General features: G+C 41.6%; 1 protein-coding gene across 2 annotated transcripts in view; it reads right to left on the reverse strand.

The window, feature by feature from the left end:
* LOC107377226 (receptor tyrosine-protein kinase erbB-4) overlaps positions 1-14520 on the reverse strand; it is a 439798-nt gene that overhangs the window by 68861 nt on the left and 356417 nt on the right. For both annotated transcript variants that reach the window (XM_054747637.2, XM_054747636.2), the window contains exon 17: positions 12339-12471. In XM_054747637.2, coding sequence (XP_054603612.2) covers positions 12339-12471 — 133 coding nt within the window. The remainder of the gene's footprint in view (positions 1-12338; positions 12472-14520) is intronic.

Raw genomic sequence — 14520 nt, forward strand, 5'->3', positions numbered from 1 at the left:
AAACTCTCTTGAGCTTACACACACACAATCACGCACGCACACACACACACACACACACTCGCCACACCACTTTATTTACCAGCTAATAATGCACAGTGCCTCTGCCAAATGAGCTTCAGTGGTGGCGCCGCAGACAGGACGCGGATGCTTCATTGGACAAATAAGCGCTAGATTTGAGCCTCCAGCTAGAATACATTCATGGAATTACTGAGTATTGAATAAGTAAACAGTTTCTTCAAACAGAAAGTTGCTCTGAAAACCCTCGGGTGCGTGGGTAAATGTTCACATTACCCATTCAAGACGCTAGCTTGGTCCTACTTTGTAATTGAAACACACTGAGGTGAAACAATGTCGTCACGCTGCAAACCTTTGCCTATAAGCGAAGACAAGATGTGAATTTAAGGTGAATGCTAGTGGGGAATATTATGCATATATGTATATATATATATATATATATATATATATATATATATATAATCATTCTAATGATTGTGAACATTTTCATAAGTAAAAATCTACTTATTTATGGAATTCACTGACTTACTCATTAGCTGAACTGCTCATTCCTGAGTAGGCCCACAGGCAGTTGGTTTTTCAGGGTTTTCAGGCGAGAGGCAGGGGAAATCCTGGACAGGTCAGCAGTCCATCACAGGGACGCACAGTTACAAACCCAGAGACAAACACCTCACACTCTCCCCAAATTTGCAGACAAAATAAATCACAAAGGGAGACTTGACCGTGCAACCTTCTCACAGCAAGGTAACAGTGCAACGAACTGAGCCAATTTTGCATAATTTCGTGCTTCATGATGGCACAGTTGGTTGCACCACACTTAGCTGCTAGTATTGGGTAACAGTGATTCAAATACTTTGTAAAATGCAGTTTTAAAATGATAAAACTGTGTTTATGTAACAAAGTAGGTGCTTCCTGGTTAAATAATGGAAGGACTGTGACTAAACACATCATTTAGTTTTTGTAGAGTTAACATAAAGTAGAGGTTGTATGAACTAGTCGACTAGTCGACTTCACCGCTCTGTAGTGACTTTTTATGCCTGTCATCGACTAGTCGCTGTCACGTGATAATGACCGACAAGATGCAGTCCAAAGACAAGACAGCAGGTGACGAGCTCCTGCGCGTCGGGAGGCGGAGGCGACGCGCTGTGTCAGAGCGTCGGTATCTGACACCCGCTGTAAAACGGACATTTGACCGAATTGTGACCTTTACCCTCTTGCAATTTAACCTTCCCCTCACCCCCATCCTAACCTTAACCAGCTTGCGCATGCAAAGCTTTGATCGTTGACGCGCTCCAGACATCTGTGTCCTGAGCACGGCCACAGTAACATTATCAAATTAGGTGTCGCCACCTCAAAAACAAATTTAACACGCAATCGTTCATGTCGGCTCATTTCCTTTTCTGTTTTCTGTCTTTTATTCTTTTATTTGTGCCTGATGCGTTTCGCTGCTGTGGAGCGGAGCGCATCACCTGTTTTGTCCTCCGGTGACTCACCTAACTGATGCGGCCGGCGAGCAGCGCGCACTCTGCTGTTTTTGCGGTCGGTAGATCTTTTAGAACTGCAGTTAAAAGGTAACTAATAAGGTGAATATATATGAATCCAGGTAGCAGTTTCTCTTTAGGATTGAGAGGAGATGCAGGAAGATAATAAACAGAGACAGGACAGAAAAATAGTCAAATAAAAACAAGTTAGTTTTTGTACCTGCTGGTTGCAACAAACAGACACCACTGAAGGTAATCAGAAGTGAGGAACAGAAAATGAAATAATTATTTTAATGTTTAGAGCAGCAGAAACTCTGAGAGGCTGCAGGAGCATCAGTGAGTTTGCGGCTGCTGTGCAGGGGGAGGGGGGAGAGGGCTGAAGCAGGATGCAGAAACTACCGTTGTTAAAATTGATGTGTTTAACTTAGAAAATGTGGGCGCAATTTAAAATTTTAATTGTCAAAAACTCTAGCGAACCAACCCCCCCCCCCCCCCCCACACACACACACACACTTCATGTGTATGAGGTCATCAACGACTAGTCAAAGTCGACTCGATTTTCATTACTTGACTGTCAATTTTTAAAAAAATTAAGTCATGCAGCCCCTAACACAAAGTAGACTAAATTATCTCAAAAAGAAAAGCGTCATATCAAATCTGGTGTAAAAGTAACAAGTAATGTAATTCCAATAGATAAGCATGGTGGTGGTAGTGTTATGGGGCTTGTTGGAATTGATGTTTTTTTGTAATAATTCCAGTTATCTTTATTCTTATTGATATGTGCTGCCTAGTCTGAAATATTTAGGTATTAAGAGAAAACTCCTTTTTTTACTGACTTTTTGTGTTCCCAGAGCCTGGTTTAGGCTGATGAAACTGTGCAACAGGTTTTTGGATGGCTGGTGCATGGATCCATGATTCAAATGTCTAATAGAGCTGAGTCTGTATCTGCGAAGAGAGATCAAGCTTGTCTGGATGAGGGATTTTGGGACAGTGAAAGCTCAGGGACTCCCTCTTTCTCCTCTCATCTGCCAGAGATGTTTGAAAAAAAGAAAGAAAAAAAAAAGAAGGCAAACGCTCACCTCTCGTGTCACACCGGGGAGAAAAAGATGCCTCCAGTACACACTGTCAAAACGCAATCTGAGCCATTATTTCCATATCAAGGACACGTGTGAAGGCTGTCGCGCTGTGTTGACTTGCAAAACACGCTGCTAGTCCTCTTCTTTAATGTTCCTCCTTTCTCTTTTTGTATTAATATCCTTGTGTCTCCACCTTCTTTTATGTTATCTTTCTTCATCCCTCGTGGGGGAGACGCTTCAGTCTTTTTAACACCTCTTTCTGCTTTTATTTATTTATTTTATATGTCTCACCTTGAAGGAGAGGAAAAAATAGAGACAAATATGACAAAGTCCTTCTTGTGCTGCAGTGCCTTTGTAAGGAAGGACCCGGAACACAAATTGCTTTTCACACCGAGGGAAAAATACAAACAGCAGAGTCCGCTTCACTGTTGCAAGTTTTAACCTTTGACCTCTGGGACAATGAGGCGGGACTAATGCGCTCAGAATCTCTTTATTTCCTCAAGCTCCTTTCTTCTGCAGCTCCTTTGTGCTGATGGGGAGCATTTCAGCACCACAGGGTCTGGACAGCTCTAGTGATGTTAACGTTTGGGAGGAAAATCTTAGGGAATCATGGAATACATTCGAGTTTAAGTCAAGATTCCTGGCATTTAGACCTCAGCTTTCCAGAATAAAACAGTAGGAAATGGAAACTAAGTAGAGTTGGGACGGATGAGTCAAGTTAAATGCATTTAAGCTAGTTTAATCCTTTGGAATACAGTGTATTCTGTGTGTAGATCTTAGAAATCCACATTTTGAATCCTAACAGTGTCTCAGGAATAACTCAAGAAAGTGAAATATATTAAATAAAGAACAGCTGTCGACAGGATTTCAATGACCTTGATAAGTCTTCCATATGATTTTGCTGTCAACCTGGACATGATGCTGCTCTGGGTCCAAGCTCAGTAAAAACTGCGATGAAGGTCTGAAAAACTAGAAGTTTGTGTTCATTCTATTTTAGGATAAAATGTCCATTTAAAATGTAAGAAAGTAAGTAAATTTCATTTATATTGCAGTCATCACAGAAAGAGAAGCACAAAGCGCCTCACAGAGATCAACAAAACAAATCATAAAGTCATAAAAGCTTTTTTAAAAGGTGTGCAGGCTGTCAGTGCGTAAGGAGAAAGAACATTTGTTACAAAGTCAGGAGCAACAGTCTGATCATCTCAACGTATATGTCTGGTCTTTAGAACTTCTAGAAGGTTCTGGTGGGTGGACCTGAGGGTTCGGGTTCGCTTTTAAGAGCTTAAGAACTGTTCTTTGTTATGCTTCTCCTGTCTCACAGACACGGCATACGTTTGAGAAACAAAAGGGGGGTGGGGAGCCTCCTCCCGCTTTGCGAGCATCATTTTCGCATTTCCAGTTCACTACCATTTCTGATCACAACAAAGTCGCCTCCGTTAAGCTGCAACCCAACTTTGAGCAGGTAAAATCAGGTTCTGATCTAACAGCTAAACCATCAGCTTCGCTCCAGTTCCAAACGGGACCCTCAGGTAAATTCAAACAAGTTTCCCTGTGGGTTCGTAACACAAGATACAAACAGTTTGATAACCAAATCGCTTATGAGCCTGCTCCCACTGATACGTCCAAACTCGTGTCTCTGTGGGTCCGCAATACCAGATTCAAAACTCTATTCTGACCGGATTCTTTTCCACTGACTGGTGGACCGTTACAAATTCTCTCGTTTGTGGGATGAATTTTTAACAAATGTGATATCCTTTGAGTTTTTTTTTTTTTTCAGGTTACCTGCCTCCAGCCAGGGTCCTGTTACTAACTCACATTTTTAGGGGTTACTAACCTACTGATTTACATTTTTAGAACTGATTTACATCTCTATCTTTTCTTAGTGCTTTGTGTAGCATGATTATATTTGATTACAAATTTAATTTTATTTTCTTGCTATTTCCCTTAAAGGGCCACAAGCCAATTTGCCCTTCATTTTCATGATTATTATTTCTTTTATATACATGCCTTTAATTAGTGCAGCCTGCTGAGTTTCACATATCAGTTAGGATTTACTTTTTTTATTTGTGGTTTCACTGCATCACGTTTTTACATGACACGTAGAACAGGGTGCAGAACATTTCTTCTTTAGATAATTCACAAAAGGCACCCACATTTTCCCAGAGGCACCCATAGATAGGTTTTGATTGATTTCTTTGTTTTGCATCAAATGCTATCTATCGTGTGGGCTGTCTCACTTTGTCTCCTTCTCCGAGCTCGTATGGACTACATCCCATCAGAGGGGCCGTCTTCACCATCCTTCAACTGGTTTTCTGTCGCATGGGGCTTCGGTCGTGGTTCGAGATGGGTCGAGGTCGTCACTGGACTTCGCCTGGACTACGCCTGAGGAATACATCACCTGCCCAGCTCCGTGTGACACACGAGCTGCTTATCCTTTGCATACCTTTGCATTATTGCTGATGAAATTAACTGCTATTGAAAAAGCTCTGCTTTCAAGACTTCCTAAGTGGATTACTTTACAATGATTGCAACAGTTTTGGCCTTAATCATCTGATCAGGATAGACTCCCTTCTACACGAGACCTGTGGAGACGCTTCATCGTTCCTGCCTTCATCTGGGATGTCTACCTTCACGAGTACATCACGTTATTGTGTTTGTAACGGCAGGTGGCCTGTGCTTGACCACCATGTCGTCACAAAAAGGGGGGGTATGTAACGTGAGGAAATATGGGTTTTCTATCACAAAGGTGGTGTTGGACTCAGCTGTGTCAAAGCTGGGTCGCTGAGAACTTTCACCCACAGATTAAGACCTGAACGCCAGCGAGTCTGGGAGGAAACCATAACATCAACCACCTGCAGTCTACCAGAAGATGTGTTTACATGAGTTGTACCCAGACCAAGTCAAAACATAAAGTTTAAACTTCTTTTTCTTGATTTTAATGTTAAAAATAACCATTATCATTTTGCTCATTATAAATGTATTTAATCAAATGAATGGTTCTTATGCTTTGGGGTAATTATAATGGATTAATGAATCCACACTTAAGTAGATAATGTTGAATGTTTGGTACTGACCTTCACACTCAAGCACACAAACATCCACACACACCTTCCCACAGTAAAATCCAGACACATTTGATGACGCACATGTTTTTGCTTTGAGAAGAGAGGTTTTTGGTAAGTTTCAGTCTTTTTTTTGAGTCAGTTCGTGTTGGACAACGAGAGAGAACAGACCTGAAAACCAAAGGGGGGGCAGAGCCTGTTGGCTCGTTCTTCCCCCCTTCTCTCACGCTGTTTCTGCCACGCCAGGCAGAATAGCTGAACCGCAACTTCTAACGCAGACTCATTACCGAGTCTTTTGATTTCTGAGTGAATTAACTTAAGAAAGAGCGTCGACAAAACGCTTTACCATCAACGTGTACCGAGGGACAACTCTGGACCGGGTCGCAGTGCATCTTTGTCTTCTTTGCCAGCCAAGGTGACGTGGATGAAACATCCTAAGGTGACGTCCCGGGTCCAACAGAGGGTCCGATTTTCGGTGAGGCAAAACACGACAGATAGCGTTTTGATGCATCTTTTCCACTAAACCTAAGTTTATTCAAACCATCACTTCACTCAGACACCTGTTTCTTCCTGAAGCAAAATCAGATGCACACATGCATTCATCTCATCTCATGTTCAATTCTCACTACACTTGGCACCCACACGCATCCATAATCACATCATATCACTCTCAATCTTCATTCACCTACAGAAGGTCTATTTGAGCATTAACAGCCTATCAACTGTTAAAAAGATTGTCCCACAAAGTTATCAATGTTGATTGTATTTCCCGTTTGTCAATTTCAAAATCATTAGTTTAATTTGAAGAATTAAAACTTTTAAACGTCAAACTGGTTTCCTCATTGAACTGAAACACAGACACTCAGATATTATCGGCAGTTTATGGATGAAAACAACCTTTGAGTCTTCTGAACAATATAACATTTGGTTATTGATTTATTAAAATTAATATTCCGAATTAATACGTAGCATGGTTCCTCTTTCATAAAAGAGAATAAATCCATAACGCTACATTATTATTATTATGCATTTTATTTGAGATGCCTTTCTAGAAACTCAAGGCGAACTCACATTTAAAACAAGAGAGTTCAAAAACATAAAATAGATACAAGGAAATAAACTGTATAAAACAACAGCTGAAGAACGAGGTCCTTGATCATATTTGATTACAGTGAATAAGTACTTTTAAACAGGTGGATTATAATCTAGACGGGAGGAGATAAAGCCATGGATGAACATTTTAAGTTCATTTTTTGACACCAACCTTTGCAGTTTGGAGATATTTCCTAAGTGATAAAATCAGTTTTGGACCAACGTTTTTGAGTGGCCTTCAAGAGACATTGATTGGTCAAAAAAAACAACCAAATTCTTTAAGTTTGAGTTGACGGCAGATGATAAATGACCAAGTTGTTGACTAATCAGGGGAACCATGCTCTCAGGGGCAACAATCGACATTCAGTCTTTTCAGAGTTTAACTGAAGGAAGTTTTCTTCTAGCCAGCTGGCGATAGCTGATAGACACTCTAGTAATTCAGACAGTTTATAGAACTCAGAATCCTTAAAGGAGCAGTACAGCTGAACGTCATCTGCATATAGGTGATAAGAGACATTATGACAAGAATCAAACATCTGTCCAAGAGGGCGTATGTACAGTAACAACAGTGGACCCAAAATAGAGCCTTGGGGTACCCCACAGAACAGATCAGTAGAATCTGACATGGTTTGGTTTATACAGACACTGTAACTTCTGTTAGAAAGATACAATCTAAACCAGTATAGAACAGTTCCAGAGATCCCCACCAAGTCGTTTAATGAAGGTGCTGTGGTCAACAGTGTGAAAATCTGTAGACAGTGCTGATGTGTCGGTTGCGAACGAACCGGCTCTAAGAGCCGGCTCTTTGAAGTGAACGACAGGAGCTGGCTCGTCATTGGGAGCCCCCCTCCCCCACCCCCCAGCCCCCACGCTTTGGTGAAAGCTAGAGGCGATTGGTCAACATGTGTAACTGCGTGTCCAGACTGTCCACACACAGAGCAGTAGGGGCGGGAAAGAGGGTGGGTCGGACTCAGACACACAGCAGAGCACATGCGGGTGAAGGGAGACGAGAGGGAATGAGGAGGAGGAAAAAGGCAAGCGAGAGAGAGGAGAATGCGAGGAAGACGGTGAGAAAATGATCGCCAGCAGTCGGAAAGTGGAGATTTCTTAAAGTGTTCAGAGCCGGAATTCCCATCACTAGCAGACAGATCCAACAATACTAACACTGTGAATTCCCCCGTTGTCTGCAGCCATCACGATGTCACTGGAAACTTTAAACAAAGAAGTTTCTGTTGAATACTTTTTACAAAAACCAGATTGGAATTTGTCAAAACTGGTGCGTGAAAAAGTGGGTTAAATGAATGTTTCATCTCTTTTCAACTATAAAATCATGTTTTTGCCCGCTGATCTAAAACCAGTACAGTAACCCTTCCCTTCCTGAAAATTCACCTTCCTGCAGGCTACAACTCCTAACAGGTAATATTCAGGCTTTATTTTCTGCTGTTCTCTTAATGCTCTCATCCAGAGTGACCTATAACGAGATCCATGCTCGGGATCCACTGATGTGTTTGCGTACATGCTTCTGGGGGGAGGACTAAACGATTAAACCTACAGTGCGACCTACAGGCCAACCTGCCGTGAGCATTTAAGATTAAATTACGCCTAATTACTTTTGCACTCAATTAGACGTCCTCGGAGAACGCAGGAAATAACGAGGCAGCTCATTTTTACATGCTCCTCTGGTTTCATTGAGTCAGGACATGAAGCGAGATCTAAACTGGGGAATGATAGGTTGGGTAAGACGAAAGGAGCAAAGAGAATCTCCCTTTTAGCTCCCGCCTCCTGACAGAACATTAGCAAATCGGCTCCGGCTCCCCCCGCAGGTCAAGCTGTTGTCAGGACAGGTTCCAGCTGATTAAGATGGATGTGTGAGACCGGGATGAGGAAGAAACTGCCCCATGGTCACCCACCTCCGTCTTTGGCCTGACAGCTGCCTATAACACTCCACCCTCTACCTGTAAATTAGACTAATGCAGAATGACAAGCAGCCTGCCGCACTCCTTCGGGCGAGGAGGCCAGTCGAATGCACCCGAGACACCGATGACATAACTGCTGAGCAGAGACCAGGGACAAGCATCCTGTAACACAGCAAAAGTGATCAACACAAACTCTGCCATCCTCCCTGCTCACCAGTCTGACTTTCTCCTGTGAATATAAAGCCTCCTCTGCCGTCTAAAGCTTCCAAGAAACGAACCTGCGTCAAGGCCAGATCGATGAGCAACGGCAGACATGAATAATCTTAAAAACCTCCCGCGCACCGTGTGGCTCGGCATAGCAAGGTCTCAAGGTTCACTTTGGTTTAGTTAGTGAGGAAAAAAAAGGCTCCTGCACTCAAAACACACGGAAAGTCCATCATCCAAACTGGAGAAACACAATAAAAGGGAAGTTTTTCATAAAAGAGCAAAAACATTTTGATAGAAATCTGATCTGAAATGGTCACCAATCCTTCATTTAAGTAATCCATACTCGAGTAAATCACTAATCATAACTTTATTGTGTGAATCCTAAAATATACATTTAAGTAAAAGGGGGAAAAAACTCATTTGAAATGAAGAAAAGCTCAAAATGATCTCGCCTCTCTTTCTGATTGGTCAAAATATTGAATAAAAACACAACAGCTCCCAATACTAAAGGCTTTCCCTGTCACCTTACAACAGCGCCAGTCCAATCTTAAGATTTTATCAGGCCAAGCAATCCGTAATAGAAACTAAACAAATCACAGTTTTTATCTAGCTTATGAATGCTTCCCCTGAAACAGCTTTTTTTAACATACATGAATAAATAAATAAATAGATAAATAAATAAATAAATAAATAAATAAATAAATAAATAAATAAATAAATAAATGTATTTATGACCTCCCAGTTTGTCAACATGCATCTCTGAGGTCAAGTTGACCAAGAACTGAAAGAGATTCCTGCATGCCAAATTACATTCTGTTCATGAATATGTGGAGGGTGGGGGTTCAACTGTGTTTGGTCTTAACAAACTTAGTAGATTTTTTACGGACACAGATTTACTGATTTTGATTCCAGGTTAAAAGGTGATTTGAAGCTACTCTGTGAGACCCCCCTCCCCCCCTCCCCAAAAACAAACAAAGGTAAAGTTGCAATTGAAGTGCTCGTTATTTTATTTAAACAGCAAAGTGACCCAGATTGCTCCGCCATAATTTAAATCACACGGGTAAACCTCACCTTCATCCAAAGAATTTGTTTCTTGAAGACGTTTCACTTCTCGTCTGGAGCTTTATCAGTTCTGCCTAGAATATGGGAGGGTGTAGCTTACAGCTGTAGCTGGTGTTGCTGCTCAACGAGCTGAAACTACCTCTGAATACCCCTCCTCCCTACCCCCTGAGGAGCCACTGGAGTCATTAGGTCCTCCTGTGTGGGAATGGTTGTTTGATTTGATGTAGGAGGGTGTGACCTAGACAGAAACTGTTAGTGCTGCATTGTAGGTGCTGGAAATGTGAAACCTGAGGCCTCCTCCTCTGTTTAATGTCATATCCAATTGGATTACCATGACCTGGATGACCTTAACCAACATTCTTCATCAGCATAATGTTGCAGTTTTGGGTGAATCCAGGGATCACACCCGGCAGGAAAATTCTAAATACTTCCATTAAAGTTCTTCTTTGAATTCTACAGGTGCTGGCCAGTAAATTAGAATATCATCAAAAGGTTGAAAATATTTCAGTAATTCCATTCAAAACGTGAAACTTGTACATTATATTCATGCAATGCACACAGACCAATGTATTTCCAATGTTCATTACATTTAAATTAGATATTCATAAGTGACAACTAATGAAAACTCCAAATTTGGTATCTCAAAAAATTAGAATATTCTGAAAAGGCTGAATATAGAAGACACCTGCTGCCACTCTAATCAGCTGATTTACTCAAAACACCTGCAAAGGCCTTTAAAAGGTCCCTCAGTCTTGTTTTGAAGGCACCACAATCATGGGGAAGACTTCTGACTTAACAGCTGTCCAAAAGACAATCATTGACACCTTGCACAAGGAGGGCAAGACACAAAAGGTGATTGCTAAAGAAGCTGGCTGTTCGCAGAGCTCTGTGTCCAAGCACATTAACAGACAGGCGAAGGGACGGAAAAAATGTGGTAGAAAAAAGTGTACAAGCTCTAGGGATAACCGCACCCTGCAGAGAATTGTGACGACAAACCCATTCAAAAATGTGGGGGAGATCCACAAAGAGTGGACTGCAGCTGGAGTCAGCGCTTCAAGAACCACCACGAGGAGACTCATGAAAGACATGGGATTCAGGTGTCGCATTCCGTGTGTCAAGCCACTCTTGAACAAGAAACAGCGCAAGAAGCGTCTCGCCTGGGCCAAGGACAAAAAGGACTGGACTGATGCTGAGTGGTCCAAAGTTATGTTTTCTGATGAAAGCAAGTTCTGCATTTCCTTTGGAAATCAAGGACCCAGAGTCTGGAGGAAGAGCGGAGAAGCACAGAATCCACGTTGCATGAGGTCCAGTGTAAAGTTTCCACCGTCAGTGATGGTGTGGGGTGCCATGTCATCTGCCGGTGTTGGCCCACTCTGTTTCCTGAGGTCCAGGGTCAATGCAGCCGTCTACCAGGAAGTTTTAGAGCACTTCATGCTTCCTGCTGCTGACCAACTTTATGGGGATGCAGACTTCACCTTTCAACAGGACTTGGCACCTGCACACAGTGCCAAAACCACCAGCACCTGGTTCAAGGACCATGGTATCCCTGTCCTTGATTGGCCAGCAAACTCGCCTGACCTTAACCCCATAGAAAATCTATGGGGTATTGTGAAGCGGAGGATGCAATACGCTAGACCCAACAATGCAGAGGAGCTGAAGACGACTATCAGAGCAACCTGGGCTCTCATAACACCTGAGCAGTGCCACAGACTGATCGAGTCCATGCCACGCCGCATTACTGCAGTTATTGAGGCAAAAGGAGCCCCGACTAAGTATTGAGTGCTATACATGCACATTCTTTTCATGTTCATTCTTTTCAGTTGGCCAACATTAGAGAAACAAACATTTTTTCATTGGCCTTTAGAATATTCTAATTTTCTGAGATACCAGATTTGATGTTTTCATTGGTTGTCACCTATAAATATCAAAATTAAACGTAATAAACATCGGAAATACATTGGTCTGTGTGCATTGCATGAATATAATGTACAAGTTTCACGTTTTGAATGGAATTACTGAAATATTTTCAACCTTTTGATGATATTCTAATTTACTGGCCAGCACCTGTATTTTACACATCGTAAATGATGAGCAAACAGTGCTAGCATAAACTGCTATGCACTTTTGTATACTGGAGCTAATTAAAGATTGCAGCGATACACCATGGTCTTGGGTGTGCTCAGACTAGACCATCAGTCCCAGTGAGCTCCGTTACCCAAAACCTGCTGTTCAGGAAGCTCTCTTTACCCGGGAAGACTGTTTTCATTTTCACACTACTTCTACACACAACACACTTCAAATTGGATTTTCAAAGAATATTGATCCCAACGTGCAAAAAAGCAACATGACAACCCTGAAACGTCAGTTTAGACAGACTTTGTTCCTGTGAAGCCTTCTATTTTATTAGAGTGACTTCCGTGTTCCTACCTCTGTTTCCAGGAAGCGCCGCAAGGCCCTTTTCTTCTTGATGCTTTTGCGTCGAACATAAACGGCTATGCTGAGTGCCAGAATGACGATGACAAACAGTCCGCCGATAATGCCGGCTGCTATTAAAGGCATCCTGTAGAAGAAAGAAAGCTTTGCTGAGAGAAGAGAAACATTGTCCAATTTGTTGATGAAGAGCAGATGGAACCTCTGAGGTCTTAAACAGAGTCTTTAAGATGTCAGGATCACAAAGTTCTTGCTTCTGTCATTGTTGTTCCTGAAAACAATCATCTGTTTCCAAACGTTACTCTGACAATCTCCTTCTGCAAACACTGAAAACAACCAAATCATTTTCAATTCGTTTCACGAAGGCTTGTGCTCAACTTTAGGAGAAAAACAAACCCGAGGATTGTTTAGTGGGTGTAAAAAAGGTTTCCCTGAAAGAGACTAACCAAGTTTCATGAATATTTAAAGCATTTTTTTTTTCTGTTTCTTCATTGAAGTCGTTTAAAGTTTTACAGAAACAGAAGAGCAAAATGGTTCAAAATCTACCGTTGAGGAAGGAGAAACTGGTTCTTTCAGTTGGTGCTTTCTGCAGAAATCTTATGAACTCTTGCTTAAACTTCTTTAACCTTGATTTACCTCAAATATACAGAAAAAAATGTAATCAAATAAAAGAATTCTAATAAAGGAGAAACCAAAAGCAGCTATCCTTCAGAAATTGCTTTTCTGTCTTTAGAGGAAAATTCTGCTTAAGGGAAAGCGTAAAGGTTGGGAGTTAAAAGCTCTTCCTCTTCACTAATGACAGCACTAATGCGTTTGCCATTTATATACCACCTGCACTGGTATGTGCGGCTGAGCTACCATTAAATTCTGCTCTTTTATTACACTTTGTCCTCATCCAGCCCCTCCACTTCCTTTTATTTGCTCCGTATTCACCACAACGCTCGGACTTCCCTCCACCCTCCGCTTTCCACAGAGCATGAAGTTACATCTGCTTCAACATGATACTCACAGTTCAAATGTCCATCAGTTGTAGCCGCCGTTAGCAGCTAAGGCAGAAAAGTGCTGCATTTTCATTGCAACAGATGTTTTGGGCCTTAAAAAGAGCAGGACAACCTCAAAATAGTCTAAATCACCAAAAATAAAGTTTATCATTACATTACATTTTTAAAAACCATCAGTTTCACATTATGCTACCGACTAGGGTTGTCACGGTAACCGGTATAGCGGTAAACCCCGGTAAAAAAGTTGACAATAAAAATAACCGTCCAGTTTTTAAAAACTATATTATCTCGGTGGGTTTACCGTGGCCGCGGTTTCGGCGCGGTGACCCTTACCACCCACCGTCGCTTCAGCTGAAGTTCCCGCGGCGCACACACGCACTTTTTAGTTTGCAACGGCACCAAAACTTTGAAGCTGAAATAATGGCCGAAGGAGGAGACGGCAGCGCCCAGGACATCCATCAGCCCTCAAAGAAGACTAAATCGGAAGTATGGGCATATTTTGGATTTCTGAAAAATGCTGAGGGACAGTTAATAGAAGACGGCTATCCCGTTTGCAGAACGTGCAGGAAACAAGTGTCTGCAAAAGGCAGCAACACTTCGAATCTAATGGCACATCTGCGTGACGATCACCCACGTCTCCACAGCCGGTGCAAGGTAAGTTAACATTAGCATTTTAGCTTAAATGCATGACGTGAGGACTTTTGGTTGAGGTAGAATGCAACGAGTCACTATATACTGCAGCCGCAGCGTCCTCTGGCAGCATTTAAACCGTGTCACGGACACCCTGTTGCTGGATGAAGCATCTTATTTGTTGATGATGAAGAGAAATATACGATTAGTTCCTTGTCATTGATTTGTTTACTTATTCAATGCCATTTATACTTGAACATTTGGATTTGATTACATAGTGTAGTAGTTATTTTAGTAATTTGTTTAAAGTGGCTATTTATTTTAAATACATATTTTTTAAGGTTGACTTGTACAGTGCTCAAGTCAAGTGTGGACTGGAGTTTTAGATTTTCATTTTGATAATGAAGAAAACAAGTATATGAGAAAACAAGTGGTGTTTCTTTGATTTGTTTACATTTGTTTATGTTTTGAATGTTTGGATTTGTATAATTTAAACCTGCACTGACTACTGTAACATGTTCCAGAAAAAGAAGCTATTTGTTCCTTTA

The sequence above is a fragment of the Nothobranchius furzeri genome, chromosome 2 (genome assembly GCF_043380555.1).
Source record: "Nothobranchius furzeri strain GRZ-AD chromosome 2, NfurGRZ-RIMD1, whole genome shotgun sequence".
NCBI lineage: Eukaryota > Metazoa > Chordata > Actinopteri > Cyprinodontiformes > Nothobranchiidae > Nothobranchius > Nothobranchius furzeri.